The sequence below is a fragment of the Paroedura picta genome, chromosome 1, assembly GCF_049243985.1.
Source record: "Paroedura picta isolate Pp20150507F chromosome 1, Ppicta_v3.0, whole genome shotgun sequence".
Lineage (NCBI taxonomy): Eukaryota > Metazoa > Chordata > Lepidosauria > Squamata > Gekkonidae > Paroedura > Paroedura picta.
In genome coordinates this window covers 119,351,413-119,374,211 of record NC_135369.1, presented here as the reverse complement: position 1 = coordinate 119,374,211, position 22,799 = coordinate 119,351,413, and the positions used below count along the sequence as shown (strand labels likewise).

At 43.7% G+C, this 22,799-nt stretch overlaps 1 protein-coding gene across 4 annotated transcripts; it reads right to left on the bottom strand.

The window, feature by feature from the left end:
* TRAPPC3L (trafficking protein particle complex subunit 3L) lies at nucleotides 1-21,853 on the bottom strand. Of its 4 annotated transcripts, none has more exons than XM_077301478.1 (6): nucleotides 21,570-21,853; nucleotides 18,364-18,411; nucleotides 17,972-18,069; nucleotides 13,501-13,591; nucleotides 2,170-2,355; nucleotides 1-729 (listed from the first exon to the last, which is right to left on the bottom strand). In XM_077301478.1, exons 1-6 carry the CDS (start codon nucleotides 21,609-21,611, stop codon nucleotides 610-612), a joined length of 585 nt encoding a protein of 194 aa, XP_077157593.1. In that variant the 5' UTR covers nucleotides 21,612-21,853; the 3' UTR covers nucleotides 1-609. The 4 variants fall into 4 exon arrangements, with proteins under 4 accessions (XP_077157593.1, XP_077157585.1, XP_077157612.1 ...); XM_077301470.1 differs by having other exon boundaries at nucleotides 13,501-13,600; nucleotides 21,570-21,852; XM_077301497.1 differs by lacking the exon at nucleotides 18,364-18,411.
* Between the last annotated feature and the right edge of the window lie 946 nt (nucleotides 21,854-22,799).

Genomic DNA, 22,799 nt, shown 5'->3' with positions numbered 1-22,799 from the left:
CACAGTTTAAGATAAGCCTTTATTTGAAAAATAAATTAACAATAATATAGAACAAGAAACTCAAAGATCTAAAAATTCTCATATATACAGCAGTATGTGCAAATAAAGGCCTTCTGATTCTGAATGTGCAGCAGTAACAAAGATAGCCAATTCTCCCAGAGGCCTCATATGACGAAAAGCATCTTGCTTTGCTTTTTCCAAGCTACAATAAACCTGTTCAGAGAAGCCTTGGGCAGGGAGTGCCACAGGGAGGGTAGCACTACAAGGAAAACTCTGCTTATCACAGCCCCTATGGGATCATTAACACGATCATTAGGGCACCCCTCTGGTGACCTAAGCACAAAGTATGGTTGTTAAAAGAGCAGGAGTTCACATAGTTTGGACCAAACTATCAGTTGATCTAGCTGGAAGTACCATTCACATACATTTGGATAGTAGGATGCAGAAATTTCACCCTGCACAGTACAGTTTTGTTGTTGTTACAACGGACCTGATCCAGGAAGGGATCCGCAGGCAGATTCCTGTACTGTGTGGTTTCTGGATCAGGTTCTCATTCAAGGTAGATAAAAAGAGCCAAACTATTAGAGAACCATATTTATGACTTTGGTTTCATTTATTTCTTTTCTTTTTTTTATCTTCAACTTTCTTTAAGAATGTAATTCCAATTTCTGTCACTTCATCACCCTTCAGTGGGTCCTGAATAAAAGTAACCTCAGCAGCAAGATTTACCTAGAAACAAAAAAAGCCTAGTCAGTAAACTAGAAGAAATCATTTTTCTTTAATTTCTTTCTCCAGTTTGTTTTCAGGTTTCTGCAAGAGGAAATTTTAAAGCCCTGCACAAACTATATTAATTAAGAATAGAAATAATCTTGTGGAGAAGATTATGGGTTACACCTTGACTTCAAGGGGCTATTTGAACAGGAGTGCATATGTACACCATACATTTGAGCCCTGTGCTCAGTGCCATGATAAATACCCTATACAAATCTGGAGAATGTATTGCATGTAGGGAATTTAAGCACATTTTGGTCTATGTGGATCATCTTCTGTAAAAATACCTTGAACTTGAGTTCCAGGCAAGGCCATCCGTTCAGTTATTTATTTATCTGTTTGTTTGTTTATTTTCTATACTGCCCTCCCTGAAGGCTCAGGGAAGTTTACATAAAAAGGGAACAGTACAATTAACTCACTTTATAGTGAGTTACAACAATGACAACAAGACAGTTGTAGTAACGAACATTGTAGAACAGTAGAATACTAGAAACATTGATTAACTTGTACTGGGGCCCAGTGGTTTGGGCAGATCTGTAATGATAGAGGGAGACTTGGGGACTGGTGGGAAGCCATGGTTCGGATCAACCTCAACCAAATGCCTGGTGGAGAAGCTCCCTTTTGCAGGCCCTGTGGAACTGTTTGAGTTCCGTCAGGGCCCTGATCTCCTCTGGGAACTCATTCCACAGGGCATTCTAATTTCATTAACTATGTAAGATCCATAGCTGTTGGTTTAAAAATACATCCCAGTCTTTCTATATTCGTAAATGTCACATGCAAATTCAGTAGTTAAGTAGACAAGAATCACAAATGCAACAGCTAGAAGGTTAAAATTAACATGTAATGAAATAGCTTATGCTTATACAGGAGCAATTTGTGAAGCAAAGGAATCCACCAAATGGATAATAATAGTGCATGGGTGGCCAGTGAAAAATTAGACCAATAAAGAGAAAGAGCAAGCTATCCAGACTGGAACTATAGCAGCTGCTCAATATTCTCTCTGACTATAGCAGATATTCTACACATACATGTTTTTCATAGCTCCGTGGGCTGGAGAGCAAGTCTGGCAGTGACAACTCCTCCTCCTCTCTGTCCCTATGTTCTACCAGGTTGTGAATGTTTAGATTTTTAAAATGTGGAGCTTTTATGTACACCAAAACATTTTTAGGTTTTTAATTGTATGTTTTAAATGCTGTTGCCCACCTTGGGTCATGTGGGAGGGTGGGATATTAAAAGTTATTATTAGCGGCTCCGGTTGGTTCAGACCCAGATCTGTTTTTTTGTGGAAGCTACTGCACAGTTCTGTGAGGGAAACCCCTGCCACACTGAGATTCAGCTATCAGCCTCATATCATATGCTAGAAGGGAAGGGAAGGATGCCCCATGTTTAGCTCCTTACCGTTTCCAAAGCCCCTCTAATGGCACCGCACAGGATACTGCAATAACAAAGTGAAGATCGCGCTGCCGGCAATTCTTCCACAAAGTCGACCAGGGGATTCTTATCCAGAATGAGGGAGAATACATTCCCCTTGGCATTAGTGCAAGTCACATTGGGAGTGACACCCAGATACATCTTGAAAGCACCCTAGAAAAGCAAGAGGAGATGTGCATCACCATGTCACAGGGGTTTTTTATGGCCTTCTACCTAACAGGGCTGTTCTTGCTTTGCTCTTCTGCATTCTACTAGAGCCAGAACTATAGCAGTAGATTCATATCACACTTAAGTAGTGCCAGATTCCAACCAAATCTCACAATAGTAGTGGCACATTACAAAAGAAAGCATCTATTGGTGAGATGGTGCAATGATCTAAGAAGAGGGTTGCCCAGGGGGGGAAATGTTCTGTCTTATTAATAGAGGTTTGTGTGCTGTTTACCAGACAACCTTATGGGACATAACCTTTCAATTGCCCATCTCCATACATTAAGCCTCTATTAAAAGGGACAGGATGTTTTCTCCCAGGCCTGTTAGCAATCATGCCTGAGTGTGAGTGCAGCAGATGCACAGAAAGAGACTGAAAAAAACCTCAAGAACTGTAAATTGCCAGCTATTTCTGGGTTTACAAAGAGCCTCTACATTTCTCTCAGAAATAAACTCAGAAGCAGTTTGGGGAATTACAGCAGTCAAAAGGAAAGCCACTGTCAGATGCACCATGCAAATAGAAGAAGAAGAGTTGGTTCTTATATGCCGCTTTTCTCTACCCGAAGGAGGCTCAAAGCAGCTTACAGTCACCTTCCCTTTCCTCTCCCCACAACAGACACCCTGTGGGGTAACTGAGAGAGCCCTGGTATTCCTGCTTGGTCAGAGCAGTTTTCTCAGTGCTGTGGTGAGCCCAAGGTCACCCAGTTGGCTGCATGTGGGGGAGTGCAGAATCGAACCCAGCTCGCCAGATTAGAAGTCCGCACTCCTAACCACTACACCAAACTGGCTCTTTCTATGCATCTTTCTATGTCCTTGTAAGCAAAGTTTACCACAATGCAGACAGGCTGTGAACCAAAATGACCAAAGTTCGGGAAGAATGCATAAATCCAACCTTGCAGTTTGCAAAGGTACTTAGTTTCTGAGGGGGGGGGGGGGACTCCATGTTGATAAAAATATGTACAAAACAGAAACAAAAATCTGCCCTCAACAAGGGCTTTGGGGTGGTGTGTACAAAATGTAAGTAAAACAAAAGCAAGGCAGATGATAGTTCATCTGAAAGTTGCAGCTCCAAACAGTTTGGGAGAGAAAAGAGAGTTTCAGATTAAAGCAGACCAGTTTCTGAAGGAGGAAGGAAAAGATAGAGCGATGCGTGTTAAACAGTAAAGGGGTGTGTGTGCAAAAGAGGAACTAAAGAATAACCTGATAATGATGAAGGGCATTGATTATTTAGGGGGGGGGGTGGAAGAAAATAAAGTACTGGATCCCACAAACAAAAATTATAGCCCAAAGCATCTAGGGATTATTTAAAAATGCTAGGAATAACAAAAAGGTGAAAGACAAAACTAGAAAGTAATCTACCGTATGTATGCCAACCCACATATAAGCAGAGGCACCTAATTTTACCACAAAATCTGGGCAAACTCTCATATATTGACTCTCATATAAGCCGAGGGTGGGAAATGCAGCGGTTACTGGTTAATTTACATTAATTGAGGCACCAGTAGGTTAAATGTTTTTGAATACTTATTTCAAAAGAAAAACAGTGAACTAGCTCTGTAAGTGCAAAAGAGGGCCAGCAAACCAGAGCAGAACAACAGTACCCGAAGTTAGCAACCTCCTACAACAAGTACAACAGCTACCAAACTGGGAGAATGGACTACTCTAACTACAGCTACAGTGTCCCCCCCCAAACAAAACGCTGAAAGAAAGAAGTTGTAGTTTCCCACTTTCAAGGATTTCTTCCCAGCCAACCCTACAAAGTTATTCCTGTTGTTTGGGCCTGTGTGAGGTTTTAATCCTAACCAACCTGACAACTTTCCCTTCCCTCACAGAAGCTGAAAATCTTTTTCCCAGCAAGCAGAATGTTCAGCAATGTAAATCTGCTCAGTGTCCATGTTTCACTGCTACAAGCACAATGCAACATAATCTGTCTTGAAATACTGGAGGATCATCCAATAAGCCTAATTGGCAGCAGATGTAGAACGAACCAAAGGATGTTTTCCTGCAAAGAATCACCTTGCCACAAGATGCAATAGCCACCACTACTGAAACAGACAAAACAAAGACTACAGATCATAAGTTAGTCCATGCAATGAATAGAGGTTTAACTCTTCAGCCTCTGTTAGGTTTTAATTGTCAAGAACTGCTGTTCACTTTTTCCAGAAGAAAAGACAAGTCTAAATAAAATGGATTTTGCTCTTTACAGAATTTTAGAACTTCCCTAGGGAGAGTCTTCTGTCTCCCTGTATCGTATTTGTTTGCCAATGGATTTTGTTTGGCATTACCTCACTTACTCTTACTAGCCTTCCTCCTATTTGTGTGTAATGTCTTTATATTTTTTATATTTCAAATGTTTTAAATATGTTATATGTGTGTATTTTAAGTGCTGCTTAATGTCTCAAATGTTTTAACATTTTGTTTTAATGTTAACTGCCTTTGGAACCTTGTATTGGGAAGACAGGCAGAATGTAAATGTTTTAATTAAATAAATAAAAATTCAGGGAGCCAAGTTTCAAACCGTAAAACTACGTGGAAGTTGAAGGGTTAAACACCTCTCCTTACCTGCACATCCTCAAATCAAATTGAATCTGTGCACACCTGTAACTTGTGTTCTATGGGCAGAACATCATCTGTTCTGAACTCTGTGAGATATATTTAAAAGGGAATTAGACAAACAATAGAAGACAGATTTACTGATGGCTGTGAAATAGCATGTTTGCTAGCTGCTGAAGCTAATGTAGCCATCTCCACCATAACCTCCTTATACAGCTCTAAAAGGTATCTCTGAGGAACACTTTTGCACTAGGATGCTGGTTTACATTGACATTTTAGCTGATCCAATTTTCTTAAATTACCCCTCAAGTTCATGCAGCCATCATTGGTTACATAATTGGCTACATAATAGCAGGGAAATCTGTTATGTATGGAAGGATCCTGCTCTATAGGCTGGCATACTGTCCCCCCTCAGTAGTCTAGGCTTATGCCAAAACTAGACTCTGTTAAAGTCTGCCGAAACCCAGTAGTGCCAGGCTCAGTCTGCTCTCCTGGCTTGCTGTTAGCCACAGTTCAACATGACTGCTGCAGCTTGAGTCAAGTCTTGTCTTCCTCTCTCCCCCGCCCCCATTGTATTCCTGATCAAGTGGGTGGCAGAACCATGTTTGCATAGAGGCTTCTAGGTAATCTCCTTTGTCTCTCACCTCTGACTCATCCTAAGCCAATCTGCCAGGGGAAATCGCTTCCCCCACCTTCATAGCTAGACATATTAAGACAGGATGGTTTCCTTCATTTGAGCTCATCAGCACCCATCTCTGATCCCGGCCAGGCCATTTCCAGACTTCTCGCCCATGGAAAATTCCATCATGCCTCTACCATGCCCCCATCATGAGCTCAGCACGACCCCTTCTCCCCAAAACATATCTAAACTCTGGCTTTGACAAGCCAATGTGCTTCTGATCTGGGACCCATTCGGAACACCCTTTGCGCTGCTGGTTGGTTATGTCACTCTCTGCTCTCCAGGACAGGTAAATATACCCACTGCAACCCTTTTCCCTCTTTGAATTCCTACCCGTTTGACTGTTAGTGTGCCAGATATATGTCTTTTCATTTGTTATTGTTGTTATGTGCGAAGTCGTGTCCGACCCATCGCGACCCCATGGACAATGATCCTCCAGGCCTTCCTGTCCTCTACCATTCCCCGGAGTCCATTTAAGTTTGCACCTACTGCTTCAGTGACTCCATCCAGCCACCTCATTCTCTGTCGTCCCCTTCTTCTTTTGCCCTCGATCGCTCCCAGCATTAGGCTCTTCTCCAGGGAGTCCTTCCTTCTCATGAGGTGGCCAAAATATTTGAGTTGCATCTTCAGGATCTGGCCTTCTAAAGAGCAGTCAGGGCTGATCTCCTCTATGACTGACCGGTTTGTTCGCCTTGCAGTCCAAGGGACTCGCAAGAGTCTTCTCCAGCACCAGAGTTCAAAAGCCTCAATTCTTTGACGCTCGGCCTTCCTTATGGTCCAACTTTCGCAGCCATACATTGCAACTGGGAAGACCATAGCCTTGACTAAACGCACTTTTGTTGGCAGGGTGATGTCTCTGCTTTTTAGGATGCTGTCTAGATTTGCCATAGCTTTCCTCCCCAGGAGCAAGCGTCTTTTAATTTCTTTGCTGCAGTCCCCATCTGCAGTGATCTTGGAGCCCAGGAAAATAAAATCTGTCACTAACTCCATTTCTTCCCCTTCTATTTGCCAGGAATTGAGAGGGCCGGATGCCATGATCTTTGTTTTCTTGATGTTGAGTTTCAAGCCAACTTTTGCACTCTCCTCCTTCACCCGCATCAACAGGCTCTTTAGTTCCTCTTCACTTTCTGCCATTAGAGTGGTATCATCTGCATATCTGAGGTTGTTGATATTTCTCCCTGCAATCTTGATCCCAATTTGTGACTCCTCTAATCCCGCATTTCTCATGATGTGCTCTGCATACAAGTTAAATAGGCAAGGCGACAGTATACAGCCTTGCCGAACTCCTTTCTCAATTTTGAACCAGTCAGTGATTCCATGTTCAGTTCTCACTGTTGCTTCTTGACCTGCATATAAATTTCTCAAGAGACAAATAAGATGCTCTGGTATTCCCATCTCTTTAAGAACTTGCCACAATTTGTTGTGCTCCACACAATCAAAGGCTTTAGCATAGTCAATGAAGCAGAAGTAGACGCTCTTCTGGTACTCCCTAGCTTTCTCCATGATCCAGCGTATGTTGGCAATTTGATCTCTAGTTCCTCTGCCTCTTCGAAATCCTGCCTGTACTTCTGGAAGTTCTCGGTCCACATATTGCTGGAGCCTAGCTTGTAGGATTTTGAGCATAACTTTGCTAGCATGAGAAATTAGTGCAATGGTGCGGTAGTTTGAACATTCTTTGGCATTGCCCTTCTTTGGGATTGGAATGTAAACTGACCTTTTCCAATCCTGTGGCCATTGTTGAGTTTTCCAAATTTGCTGGCATATTGAGTGTAGCACTTTTACTGCATCGTCCTTTAAGATTTTGAATAGTTCAACTGGAATGCTGTCACTACCACTAGCTTTATTGTTGCTCAGACTTTCTAAGGCCCATTTGACTTCACATTCCAGGATGTCTGGCTCCAGGTCAGTAACTACCCCATTGTGGTCATCAGGGATGTTAAGCTCGCTCTTGTATAGTTCTTCTGTATAATTTTGCCACCTTTGTTTAATCTCTTCTGCTTCTGTGAGGTCCCTACCATTTTGGTCCCTTATCATACCCATCTTTGCATGAAACGTTCTCTTCATATCTCCAATTTTCTTGAAAAGATCTCTGGTCCTCCCCATTCTATTGTTTTCTTCTATTTGTTTGCACTGTTCATTTAAGAAGGCATTCTTATCTCTTCTAGCTTTTCTCTGGAATTCTGCATTCAATTGGGTGTATCTTTCTCTTTCTCCCTTGCCTTTCACTTCCCTTCTCTCCTTAGCTATTTGTAAAGCTTCCTCAGACAGCCATTTTGATTTCTTGCATTTCTTTTTCTTTGGGATGGTTTTAGTTGCTACCTCTTGTACAATGTTGCGAACCTCCGTCCATAGTTCTTCAGGCACTCTGTCTATCAGATCTAATTCTTTTCATTATTTTCTTTCTAATCAAGATTTTTCATTATTATTTTACTATAACTATCTGTTGTCTGCCTTGAGTTCTAAAGGGTGCAATCACCTCATAAATGCTGACAAACAATCCATTCACTACATTAGCAAAGCTCTCGCAAAGTAATTCCCCACTGCTCATAGACACGTGTTTTGGACACGTGTGTGCATTTCTGGTAACAAATCTTATCTGGAATGTTCGGTAGCAGATAAGCTTGTTGGTGCTTTGTCAAATATATTGTTATGTGATGTAAGCAAACGATACGCCATGGCTCAGAGACAGAACATATGCATTGTATGCGGAAGGTCCCAGGAACAATTAGTAGGAAAAATATGGATGCTTCAGGCCGACCCTGTGTTGAGAAGAGGGTTAGACTAAAGGTCCTGTATGGCCCCTTCCAACTCTATGATTCTATGATTCTAGCCTGGGGGGCTGCTGCCAGTGAGGGTAGACAGTGCTGAGGGTGACAGACCAAAGGTTGAAGGCAGAGTTGTATGTCTAAGTGGCCCATTTATGGTTGAACAATATGTGTTCATTTCTTTTCAAATCTGGTGTTTTCAGATCTGCTTGTTACCTGACAAGCAAGTTGTCAATCCTAAACCAACATCTCCTGATAAAAATCTTGATGATCTATACAGAGAAGCTATTCAAAGTTTTGTTTTCTGCTTTTATTTGTGGGCTACCAAATGATGTCAGCAAAACCTAAGGAGCAGATGTTTCCTGATGTCACTCTATCAGCATAAATTCAAATGGGTAGCTGTGTTAGTCTGAAGCAGCACAACAAAAAATCAGAGTCCAGTAGCACCTTTAAGACCAACAAAGATTTATTCAAGGCGTGATATTTCGAGTGCAAGCATTCTTCCTCAGTGCAAGCATTCTTGCACTCAAAAGCTCATGCCTTAAATATTTGTTGGTCTTAAAGGTGCTACTGGACTCTGATTTTATTGTTTTATCAGCATAAGTGAGACTAACTCTTTTACAAACTGGTTGAACAAACTATATACCTACAATGTAAGCAAAACAACCCTAGACTTTACCTATAGACAGGAGACAGAGCACATTAAATAGAGAATGAAACCACCCAAAACAGTGATAGTGTAAGTGCTTAATAAAGTTTATTCAGAAAGATTAAATGGATGCACTAATGATGTTTGTAAAAGGAATGTTCCCTTCATATTGACCTAGAAACTATTAGCCATGTCTCCCTGGATAAACAGAATAAAGTAGATACTTCTTAAGTAAGGTGACCAGATTTTAACATTGGTAAAGTAGGACACCATTGACTGGGGGGTTCTTGATTTAAAATTTGGTCTACTTGGAGCAACAAAAAGTTTCATAGAATGCATAGAACACAAAAATAGTTTTGTAATATATATTTTTTAATTTCAACATAAGTACAATTTGCCAGATACCCCCAGATGTCCCTCCAAAGGTAGGACAATCTGATCACCTTATTCTTAAGGACAAAAAATAAAACATTGCCAAAGGGAAAGGCATTAAACTTGTGCTCTGTTCTTTGCCTTGATGCAACAGAAATTCCTGTTAGTGTGACCCATTTGAGAAAAAAACAGTGTAATCAGCAGGGGGAGGTAAGGTGAGAAGCACTGGATTATATGGTAGGTGGGAAGTCTCTTGGTTGACAGAAGAAGGACTGGAAGTGGGCAGGATGGAATACAATAAGGAAGCTCACAGTTGTCTGTCAGACTATTCCCTCAACTGCTCTGAAATCAGAAAAGTCCCCACGACTTCATAACATTTGTTAGAAAGTGGTCTCATGAATACAAAGCTGATATAATAAACTTTAGGGTCCAATGGCACCTTTAAGATCAACAAAATTTTATTCAAAGCTTTCATGTGTACGCAATAAAAAGTAGAAGGGAATGACATTGTATCTGAGGAAGTGGGAGTGCACATGAAAGCTCATACCCTGAATAAAACTTTGTTGGTCTTAAAGGTGCCCCTGGACTCTAAATTTGTTCTGCTGATTTCGACCAACATGGCTACCCACTTGGATAATACATTTTATTTTCTTCCTTTTCTCTACTTTCCATTTCCGGATTAATGCATTTGGAACTGGGAATAGTTAGCTGGCTATAATGCCTTGACCAGGTACACTTATCAGAAATATGCAGTACTAGAAGAAAAGCCCATTTGTAAAAATGGGCTTTTCTAGGCGGGCGGCGAAGGCAGGGTGGGGCCCTGTACTCATGGGCAGCCATGCTTCGCGAAGGGCGTGGCCGCAGCTGGAAGCACAGGCCACCACCATGCGTGCACTCTACCTGTCTCCAGAACACTTGGCCACAGTGATTCATGCAACGGTCACTGCCAGATTAGACTTTTGTAACTTGCTGTATGCAAGCCTACCCTTATCTCTGACCCAGAAATTGCAACTTGTGCAAAATGCAGCTGCTAGGGTCCTTATGAGGTCATCTTGGAGGACCCATATCCAACCTGTGTTTACGCAGCTGCATTGGTTGCCAATTAGCTTCTGGATCAGGTTTAAGGTTTTGGCTCTTACTTTTAAGGCCATCCATGGCCTGGGCCCTGCTTATCTAAAGAACCGCTTATCTCCTTATGCTCCCCGCAGGGCTCTTCGCTCTGCAAGTATGAATTGGTTGGTTGTCCCTGGACCCTGGGAGGCACGCCTGGCCTAGACCATAGCCTTTTCGGTCCTGGCCCCTCCCTGGTGGAACAAGCTCCTGAAGAGCTGAGGGCCCTGACGGAGCTATCACAGTCCTGCAGGGCCTGCAAGACAGAGCTCTTCTGCCAGGTGTTTGGTTGAGGCCAGGCCAGGAAGATCAGGTCCCTCCTGATCTAGGCCCATAGGCTGGGTACCCTGGGGGTGTGTGGTGATGGCTGCTATAAAAGCTGGGGGAGGGGGAGGTTTTTAAGATGTTTTTTCCATCACTTTGTTTTAAAATGTTGTTGTATCTTATGTGGGTTTTAATTTGTTGTACACTGTCACGAGCAGGCTGGATCTGGGAGCGGCAGTTAACAAACAAACAAATAAATAGTGTACATGCATACAAAAACTAAAACTTTGTTGGTCTTAAAGGTGCCATTGGACTCAAACATTGTTCTTCTTCTTTAGACTAACACAACTACACATTATATAAGTTCATGCCAGCTTAACAACAATATCCTCCATCGGCTGTGGTGAATGCCTTGCCTCCTTCACGTGGCACTCACAGGCTAGGCAAATACTTGACCTGGAGCCTACTCAGAGTCTGAGTGTGGGTTTGGTAACTCCACCACAGGATTGTTATGACCATCTGGTTTCAATCTGATGGGCCAGCTAAGATTTTATTCATATAAAAACCATGTTTTGTCTTTTGCTCTCAGCTTCATGTGGCTTGTAAAGGCTCTGGGTTGAACTACAATGACAGCTCCGGAAGCCAGTCACTATCTCCTGGCAAAGCCTACAACCTCCAAATAAATATTAAATGCATAAGGAAAGAGCGAGTCATGCACACATCAAAATGAGGAAAACAACAGCAAAGGACGGGAAGGCTCCACCTTTCAGTGTGTTAATCCCTTCATCAGAAAAACACTTCCAGCTGTTCAGACACGAGTCATGTTCCTTTGGGATTTGCTGAATGAAAGAATGGAGGACAAAGCACCGAAAGATACAAAACTCACTGCCATTGCACGATGCCCTCGGTGAAGGTACAGGTCCCAGCCTCTTCAGTGGCATTGCCTATTAGCTAGTCACTGCTAGCAGCCAGACCCCTGTTCTCACTGAGGGGCAGTTTATAACTAGAATAACTATGAACACCCATCTTAAATTGTCACTCAGAAATCATAAGCACAAGATGTCCTAAAATGGAACACAATGAGTGCCAGCCAGGTAAAAACCAGGGAAAATATTTTGGAAGGTGTGTCATAGCTGTTGACTAGCTAATGACTACCCCCATGCCCTGGAGAGATGCATAACTATTGAACAATGGAGTTCCCAGAACCCACTGATTCACACCTGGGCTAATCCCATTAACATTCCACATTCTGCTCACACTTACCTTGATCAGCACTCAATTCTATTCACCCAAACCATTAGCTCTTCCTCTCCACTTGTGTCATCCATCCTCCCCCAAATCACCGTCCATTACTGGTAAACCCATCAAAATATTGTTTTGGGAATCATGTCACTGCAACCTGAGAGTCTGTTGTACCCTATAATTGTGGCACCCTGTTCCATAGCAGTGTGTGTATGTGCTCTTGGCCACACAATCCACTCCTCTTCAGAAAATGTGGGCCATTTTGCTGCTGTCTCCCAGATATATGCAAGATTGGTAAATATAACACTTTCCCCCAAAAAAAGCTTTCCCTCTTTCCTCTCTGATATCCTCTTAGCTTTTGTGTGTGTGTTTGTGTGTGTGTTGTGTCCATTTTTGTTTTATTCTTTCTTTTTCATAAAAACCTTCCTGGTTGGACATCTGCCTGGTTTATTTGAGAGTTCTCTTAAAGGAACAAAAATCCATAAACATTGCTGGAGAACCCAGTTTCTCCCTCTTGCTCTTGTCTCCTTTAAGCGAATCACCCCCCCCCCCCAACTAATTAGGAGACTGCCTATTTGGGTCACAGTACCACTCTGTTTGAAGGTACCCTTCTGTGTAACCTAGCCTATTTTGTGTCCAGAGCAGGAGTGTAGGCAGAACTTGGTGATGCAAGGGCTTGGGTTGGGGACTCAATCACAAACTGGACCTGTCCTGGTACCCCCAAGGATGCAGCAGAGAGGCCGGCCACCTTGGGCTGTGATTCCCTCAGCTTATCCCCTCCTCTATCAGAAAGGAGGGATGGGGACTGGCAGCTGTCAGGGCTGGCTCACATGCTATCCATGCAAGGGCAGCAGGGGCTGAGCAATGATGTGGGGGCCAGGGCATGGGCACCTGTCAATTCAGAGGGATAGGTGGTGAAAATAGATGGCTAACCAGTTCCTGTGTCTCTCCATGCTATAGTTTAAAAGCCCTGCATCAGATACAAGAGTAAACACATGTACACTCACTTGAAGCTGCCTTACAATGAATCAGATCATTGGTTTGTCGTTCTAGTCATTGGTCAGTAATGTCTACTCCGAGTGGCAGCAGCTCTCCAGGGTGCTTTCTGCATTCACAGTTTAATAAAGATTCCTCCAGAATTCTATATGATCCTTTCAACAAAAGATGTCTGGGACTGAGCCTGGGGCCTTCTGCATGTCAAGCAGATATTCTTCCATGGCCCCTTTCCTGAAAAGAAAGCTTTTGCTATTAGCACCAACCACTGACCAATATATTGGAATGAAAATGCTACACACATATGACAGTCTAGTATATACAGTTGATCTTCAAAATCATAAGCAACCAAGCACTGGATTTTTATCTGATGCACAGCTGCTGCAACTGTTATTTTAAGAACGTTATGGAAGAGGGTACTGGGTAAATTGAGGCGTGGCCTTGCCACGTGTAACTTCTTGTACCTGTGCGATTATGTCTGCAGTTTCAGAATAACTTCGGCACTTCTTCAGAGCAGAGCGAGCTAAAAAGTCTTCGACCAGCCTGATGCCAATACTGTATCCCCTGGTATAAAAGGGGGGGAAAGTTAGCCAGTTCTGTCCCCGCTCTGCTGTTTCTTTCATCATACACAATGCGGAATGGGCCAGGGCATAAGGAGCAATACTGCCCATTCCAGGTGACCTGTATTGAAATTATGACTGTGATGCCTAACAAAAGTTGGTAGGCATCCCAATGTTGAAAGCTGGGGATGCAGGAGACAGGGAAGAAATGAATGACAATCAAATACTATTATACAGCTAGAGCTGATTAGTAGGCAGCCTCTAAGCAACTCCTGGTAGCTCTACCAAGAATTGGATTTTTCCAGCCCAACTCCAATGGTCCTCAGAACTAATGGTATAAAAAATCAATTCAACAATTCATCCAGCAATGTAGTTTAAGGCCCACTGGGAACCGAGAGCAGATATTCAGTCTTCCCCAAGGCATTTTTCTCCCTTGCTATCTTCAAGGAGCCTCAGACAATGTGACTTTCATCTTCTCCCTTCAGCATGGTATAGCCGGTAAAAGTGGAGGCCTCTAATCTGGAGAACCAGATCTGATTCCCCACTCCTCCACCTGCAGCCAACTGGGTGCTCTTGGGCCAGTCACAGTTCTCTCAGAGCTCTCTCAGCCCCACCGAACTCACAGGGGGCCATTTCGCTAAGTCTGAGCGCTATTGAAAAGTACTGGAAGCAAAAGTGGCAGGTCTCAGTAACGCACACAGCCGGTTCAATCGGAAAAAAGGCTCTCCCACTAGTGCTGCTATCGTAACGCACAAGTTTCCGGTCTCGCCGAAATCGCAACAAAGAAGAAGATATTTTTCCGCGCTTCCTCCCTCCCCTGGCCGTCAATCAAAGAAAGCAGCCAATTAACTGTTGTGTTCGTGTTTCCCTTTAAAAACGTTTTTAAAAAACACAAAAAGACCAGTAGCAACGCATATTCGTTCATTTGATGTATCAGAAAGACCTTTTTTTGCTGGCTTAGGAGCTGGCACTTATTCGTTTACACGTTCTGAAATTAAAAAAAAAATCCCCCCCAGGGCTATTTCTGGCCGAAATTAGTGCAGTGTCAAACAGGGGGCTGTATTGTGCTCGGAAACTTTACGGACAATTGCTTGTGGAGGGATTTCAGCCATAGAAGCATCGCTGATTCGTTGCTGTGGCCAGTTTAAGGGGGAAAAAATGGTGATCAGGATGCCGGAAGCTCGGGTGTGAGAGATTAGGGAGGGACATGCTTGCTACCGCTGTTTTGAGAACGCACATGTCTTTTTCGTATGAGTTGCAGGTTGTTCTCAAGAGTCAAGCGTTTTTTTTAGGGGGAATCCACTTTTATGGATTCCCCGAAAATTGCTACAATAAAGCGATTTTTGTGGGAGTGTTGCAGGATTGTTGCAGATTGTGTACAATGTCGTGAATAATGCAAAATAAATAGCGTTACATAATGGCAGCATTTCGGCTACATTAGTGCTGTGCAGAATGGCCCAGGGTGTCCATTGTGGGGAAAGAAAGGGAGGTAAGTTTGAGACTCCTTTGGGCAGTGGAAAACAGGGTATAAAATCCAATTCCTCTTCTTCTCATTAGACAAAGCATAGTTCTCCATTTTATTCCCCCTTGGTTGGCAATCACCCGCTCTCCTTGTGGTGTATTCTGCTGGACCACATTGATTTTGAATATGCTCTCTCTCAGCTTTTCTTTCATGCAGCCTTTTTAAAAACTCTAAATGCAGGTGTATGATCGGAATGTCCTTTGTCTCTTCCCATTTCTAGGAAGCACAGGGCCAAGGTACTTCCAGCCTTAAGAGGCTTCAACCAACATATGTCTAAGTGCACACTGGAAAGCTATACTTGGGCACTAGGAACAGTTCGTTTAACAATATACTGTTGTTAAAATTAGTGCCTATGTTTAGAAGTTTTTATAAACTGATTACCAATGGGCTTTTAAAATTTATTTAAAATATCCCTTTCCACTCTGACTTCTTTTTGTTTTATGAAGATGAAAATCCCACAAATGAATAATAACATTACTGTCATATTCATCCTATACTGACCAATTCTCATCTATTTATCTCTCTCCAGATGATTCTAATTTTTTCAGTGGTCATACTGAACAGGAATTATTAACACCTCTTCAACATGAATCCATATTCTGAATTGGGTTTCAGGGTTGTTGTTTTTGTTTCTTTATTTTTAGGTGACAGATATTCTACACCTTTAATAGATGCATGAAATCAGGGTCATTAACTGACCAGGAAATAAACATTCACCCTGACTTGCTTTTGCATCTTGATGTTCAAGAGCTAGTACCAGAATATGCCTACTCTGGTGAAGTGGTTGGTTAGAGTGTCAGACTAAGATTTGGGAGATGCATGTTCAAATCCCTTTTGCTATAGAGGCTTGTTGGTTGACCTTGGGCCAGACACACCTCTCAGGGGCCTTGTGAGGATACAATGGAGCAGAGGAGAATTAATGTAAGTCACTTGGGTTCCCACTGAGAAGACAGACCGGGCATAGACCAATCCTAGTGGAGAGTCAACTGAACTTGCCCCTTGCAAAGAAATGTAGGTGGTACTTTCTCCAGCTGAATTCCTGCCTGGTTGTACAGGCCTGCAAGCAAGGTTGCCAACAGGCCTAGAGAAAAACAAGCTTAATGGAATGTTATCTAGCTAATTAGGTCATTTAACTTCATGACATTAAAGCTTTAACTGCCCATTGTCTCATGAGAACCACTGTTAAAAGGACAGAGCATTTATCTCCAGGCCTGTTGGCAACCCTACCTGCAAGAAATAAAGTAGCTGACCCAAAGCCTGAAGATAGCTTTGAGCTATTTTATATACTATTATTACCAAAGTGCTTTTATTTAAAATTTAATGGAAGAAATATGAACAGAAGCACCTCTTCCTAGCTGAAAGGCTGCAGATGGATTGGGGTGGCGGGGGAGGGGAACTGCTCTTTCTTAAGATCTCTCATTATTCCCAATTGTGCTGACCACGAAACTAATTGCAATTAATGGGAAAGCATTTGGTGTTCTAGGGTCAGGCTGGGCAGGACACAAAGGCAAAACAGAACAATCTGTGCTATAACACAACACTTTCTTACAAACTGATGTTCAAAAACAATGCTGGCTGATGCAACCTCAAGTGCTAACATGCTTGTTTATTTGTGCAACATTTAACCGAGCATTGCAAACTGTTTCAAGAAGTTCTTCAGAAATATACAGACTCCAGGTGTGTGTGCCATTGGCCCCAGGAAACTCTCAACTTTCTCGAAACCTATGAGTTAAAGAGAAAACCCAGTGCTTTCATATCATGTATGTCAGGCACCTTCAGGTCCCCTTCCTTTCCAGGCTTGTTTTTGTAACATGTTCTTGTAGTATGTCAGCACATGTTCCAAGCCAGTTTAATTGTCAGTCCTCTCAACTCAGGTGCCCTGTGAAGGGATTACAAATCTTGGGCAAGAGAGGAAGATTCTCTTGAAATTATTACAACTAGCATTAGCAATCAAGCCTCAATGGCTATTTGTATTATAGAGATGTCCTGTATTAGGCTAACCCTGATGACTATTTGAAAGCCTCGGCTGATGCTGACCAAGTGGCCAATCTCAAACACCACACTTAACCCAATCCCGTATTATCTTGAACCCCATTTGCTTTAGGCCCCTGCTGCTTGCTATCTTTTCCCCTTGCTATCTCAAGGGCCAGACAAGAACACTCTCTTGACCATGTCTGCTATCAGAGGGTGCCTGGGAAGTAACAGGTCCATGGCAGCCATGCTCCTACCATTCTGAAAGCCTACAAGGCCACAACACAGCAGCCATTCAAAATCAGCAGGTACATTCTGGAAAGCTCTTTAGAATACCACAGGCTCTGTGAACATCCAGAAGCAGACCAAATTAACCGGGGCTTGAGGACAGAGATCGGGAATTTCAGAAAACAGCAATGAGAGTTTGACACTAGTGCGATTTCCACATCCTCATACCATATTCAGTTTTATCTCCTAGATTTCAGAACTTTCATACTGATTGGGGGGGGGGGTGTTAGGAAGACATTGTTTCTGCTAAAGCAGGCTTTCTCAACCAGGGTTTCATGAAACCTTGAAGGGCTTCCTGAATGGCTGGGAGTTAACATTTGTTAAACATTTATTGGGTGATATGACCATATATGATCATGTCGACCCATTTCCAAAATGGCCAATGATGAGTCTGGAGGGGATTGGAAGGGGAGGGGCCCCAAGCAGGCAGTTACATAACTAGATTTCCCAACCATATTCTGCATGATCATGCCCTTTCTGAGGTTTCTCAAAGCTTGAAGAATGTTTCAGGGGTTACTCAATGATTTAAAAAAAAGTTCAGAAAGGCTGTGCTAAACCATTATGCAAGTGTCCACACATATACTTGTTACTTACATGTCATCTAAATACTTGTTCACGTCTTCATCCTGATCGTGATCTTTACACAGCTGGGCGACCAAAGCACCGTAGGTGAGCACAAAAAGCTCTCTGCTCTGCCAATTAGAGGAAATACTAAGTGAAGCCCTTGGTTTAGGAACATAACAAATTAGAAGCAGATTGCTTTCCCACCCACTCAGTCCTGCTTTTCAATAAAAAGCAACTTTAGTTGAAAAGCAACTTTAGTTAAAAAAAAAAACAGAGTGGATTTCTAGCACTCAGTAAGTACTGCGTTACACATTGTCAATCATATTGGCAACACCACACATGCATAGCCCAACACAAATCCCCTAATATCCCAGTGCCCAGGGAAAAGCAATGTGAGGGGATATGTGGGGAGAGCTGCATACCATATGATGTGCTGATGCAGAGGATGAAATGGTGGGCAAATGCCAGTCCTACAAAATAAAGAGAAATAAAGGGGGGGACGGACATGGCAACAAAGTCATACAGTACTTTATACTGCTTTGCTGGAAAGAGAAAAGGAAGAAGGAAAATGCAATGAAATGAAATGCAAAAGCAGTTTAACAGTTTAAACGAAAATGGGTCACATGGCTATGATGAATCCTTGGGGAAATAGTATGGATACAATGAGTACCTAACACTTCAGCCAGACATGAGCCTCTTGTGGCGCAGGGTGGCAAAGCAGCCAACATGCTTTCTGAAGCTCTGCCCATGAGGCTGGGAGTTCAATCCTAGCAGCCGGGTCAAGGTTGACTCAGCCTTCCATCCTTCCGAGGTCAGTAAAATGAGTACTTAACTTGCTGGGGGGTAAACAGTAATGACTGGGGAAGGCACTGGCAAACCACCCCGTACTGAGTCTGCCAAGAAAACGCTAGATGGCGTCACCCCAAGGGTCAGACATGACTCGGTGCTTGCACAGGGGATACCTTTAAATGTTACCTTTACAAGTAGGGTGCATGAGATTTTGTTTTAACTGTTCCAGTGGTACATTCCCCACCAGTGATCCCTCTAAGCTGCACACATGAGCAGCCACTCATGAACACTGGAAGGCTCGCTCAGCGGAATCCCGGAGCTGCACAGGGCCTTACATTACCCACTGCCTATCTTATGAAGTTGTATTCTGCTCAGGATGTGAATTGCTTCACCAAATGGGGGGGGGGGGGAAATCAGAGGGAACATTGTTCCCCACCACAATGAACTATGTTCAAAATCCCAACTATTTTAAAAGAAAGAGGGCTGCTGTAAAACAAGAGGTAAGGAGAGAGGGGTGAAAGAGCCTGAGTTTGCATGTTTGTGTGTATGCCTGAGAGAGAGGGAGGGGGAAGGGACCAGGGAGGAAGTCAGGGAAGCAAAAGAGAAGGAGGGAGGGGGGGGGAAGGAGTCTGCATGTATGTATCTGTCTGACAGAGAGGGAGTGGGAAGGGACCAAGGAGCCCCGGAGCAAGTATATGTTCCACATATCCGTGAGACTGTCACTACTTGTATTTATTTATTTTTAAACAGATGTTCTGTGTCCTGAGTCAGCAGTTTTAGAATTGCATCTGGGGGAACCTAGGGAGTCATCAAAAGGATATCATGTAGCAGGATTGCCAAGAGGCCTGGAGGAAAGTGTCCTATCCCTTCACTAAAGATGTGATGTATGAAAAGAGCAGCCGAAACTTTCCAGAGCTTGAAGTAAATAACTATTACACCCCTAATGGAGGGGCAGGCTGGGGTGTGTGTGTGTGTCAGGGGGAGGGGTGGCAGGGTCTGTTGACAATCCTAATAACAAGAGATTCTTGGTAGGAAAGACATTCTTGGTGAGAAAGCTTGTAACAGCACAGAGGTGATAAATGCGATGACTGAATTCTGTAACTCGTTCTATATGGGCCTGCCCTGTCTCTGATCTGAAAATTGCAGCTGGTGAAAAATGCAACTGCTAGGTTCCTCACAGGAACATCTTGAAGGGACCATAGGTAGGAAAACCCATAGACACCAGTATAGGATGGGGGAGACTTGTCTTGGCAGTAGCATGTGCGAAAAGGATCTAGGAGTCTTAGTAGACCATACATTGAACATGAGTCAGCAGTGTGACTGTGGCTAAAAAGGCAAATGGGATTTTGGGCTGTATCAAACGGAGTATCGTGTCCAGATCACTGGAGGTGATGGTACCGCTTTACTCTGCTCTGGTTCAGCCTCACTTGGAGTACTGTGTTCAGTTTTGGGCAGCCCAGTTGAAGAGGGATGTAGACAAACTGGAACGTGTACAGAGGAGGGCAACAAAGATGATGAGGGGTTTGGAGACCAAGATGTGTGAGGAAAGGTTGGGGGAGCTTGGTCTGTTTAGCCTGGAGAGGAGATGACTGAGAGGGGATTTGATAACCATCTCCAAGTATTCAAAAGGCTGCCATATAAACGATGGAGCAGAGTTGTTCTCTCTTCCCCTGGAGGGCAATGGGATGAAATTAATTCAAAAGAAATTCCGTCTAAACATCAGGAAGAAGTACCTGACACTTAGAGCGTTTTCTCAGTGGAACAGGCTTCCTCGGGAGGTGGTGGGTTCTCCATCTTTGGAAATTTTTAAACAGAGGCTGGATAGTCATCTTTCAGATAGGCTGACTATGTGATGGCTTAAGGGGTGGCAGGTTACAGTGGATGAGCGATAGGGTTGTGAGTGTCCTGCATAGTGCAGGGGGTGGGACTAGATGACCCGTGAGGTCCCTCCCAACTCTATGATTCTGTAAAATGACCTGATGAAAAATGTCCTGTCTCTTTAACAGAACCTTAAAGTACATAAAGAGATAGCTAAACTTTTTCATGGCATGAAGGTAAATAGAATCACCTGGTCAGTTGCATTTCATGACACCTATAGGAAAGGGGCAAAACATACTTATCTCCAGGCAGTTAGCAACCATGGTGCAGAAGCAGCTTGCTCACTATGACTGCTCTGCTGCATGTCCTTAAACTCACTTTCTGCTTGTGCAGAATTATATGGATTTCCCTTTTAGCAGCTATAGAGAGCAACAGCTTGTTTCTTTCCTAGGATAAGATTTTCAGAGGCCAAAAAGTTATTTGCTGTTCTTACAAGTCAGAAGCACACAAACATTAGTTGTGCTGCCACCTGCTGGCCATGCAGGGGAATTTTCAATATTTGTTAAAAATTCAGGCACCAAGAATGACTTGAGGCGGAGTTTAGTTGTGAGGCTTTTCAGATTATGTAGAAGTTAACTTAGTCTTCCAGCTTGGATTTCTTCATTGTTCTGTTGCTGTAATTGCACTATACGTAATTTTACAACAGCTTCTCCTTGAGTGTGTGAGAGGGGGAAATTTCTGATTTTGAAACCTGGGTTCAAATCCTGACTCAGCCAAGAAGCTCAGAGGATGACCACAGGAAAGTTATTTTCTCCCTCCCTTATTGAGACTAAGCTAAAATAATTCAGTATACAGTGCCCTTAGCACCTTATAAGAGCCCCCCAGAAACATACAACAGCTTGTAAAATATATTCTTCATTAATGCATGCAACATATAAAAGTGTGTTAATTAAGTAATCACCACAGTGACCTAATAACATATTTAAATGTATTATCAACTGCATAATTAAATAATGCTTACTATTTTGTGATTTTCTGGTCTTCTGTTTGCAGGTCGTGACATTTTTGATGAGCAGCAGCCCAGTATACGCTGTATCCCTTTTCTCCTTCCAGTAGCATTTGCCTTTTCCTTACTGCATTCCTTCCTCTATCCTGGCTAAAAATTTCCTAGCTACTATCTGACTGTGAATGAGCTCCGTGTGCTCCGGTTTCTGCTTTTACTGATGCTCCTCCTCTTCTTTATGTGCTTCGAACAGTCTAAGAGAGATTTGATTGGCAAGAAAGCAAGCTTGCCTCAGGAGAGAACAGCCTGACTCAGACTGAGTAATGGATCTATTAAGACAGATTACAAACCACCAGAGAGCCACTGACAAAATGATCCCTGGACAAGCAAGCCTACAAAATTTTAGAAGTCTAATTATGACAAAGATATTAAAAGTTATAGAAACCAAACTGGGTGGCCTTGTGATGGTACATCCATCTTGATGCCTGTCTTTGAAGCAAACCTAAGTCTGTTTAAGGAATTGTGGTTATTAATAAGATTATAATAAACTAGAAACTAAGCCCGCTGTCCCCTGAATACAGCGGGCGCTAGCGGCTTTGGTGATTGCGGCGGGGTGCCTTTCCGGCTTCCTGGCCACTGCACACACCCAAGGCCGGCCGTGAGGTGGGACGCGATCCGCCACCACCTCCAGGGACCCCCCCGGAACAGCGACTACCTTTGAGAAAAGCCTCAGTCTTCAGTGGCGGCCGCCGGTGGCGGGCATGGTGCAGCCACTCCCGCGGGGGCCGAAAGCAGCCGGTCCTGGCGGTGTGGGCCGGCGGGCAACCCGGGCTGTTAGGGGGCGGCACTGGTGGCGCCGTTGCCGCTGCTGCCGCATCTTGTGCTGGTGGCTGCCACCGCGGCCGTTCCCACAGCAGTCTCCGGCAGGCGGCCCTGTCCTCTTGTCAAGGACGGTGTGGCCGCCGCTCGCACATGTGCCAGGGCCTGCTGCTGGCACCAGGCACTCCTGGTTGTGCGGGGCGGCATGTTAGTTAGTGTTAGTCAGGTCCTGTGGGGCGCACAGCCAGGGGGCGACCTGGCCTGTGCGCAGCGAGGGAAGAAATGGCGGCGGTCAGCCGCATGTAGGCGACGGCGGAAGGGGGGCGGATCAGTAGGTGCTTCGCACCCCCCAATTGGTCAGTCCGCCGGCAAGGGACCAATCGCGAGCCGCGCTTTGCGCTTTGTGCGGCTCGCGATTGGTCCCTTGCC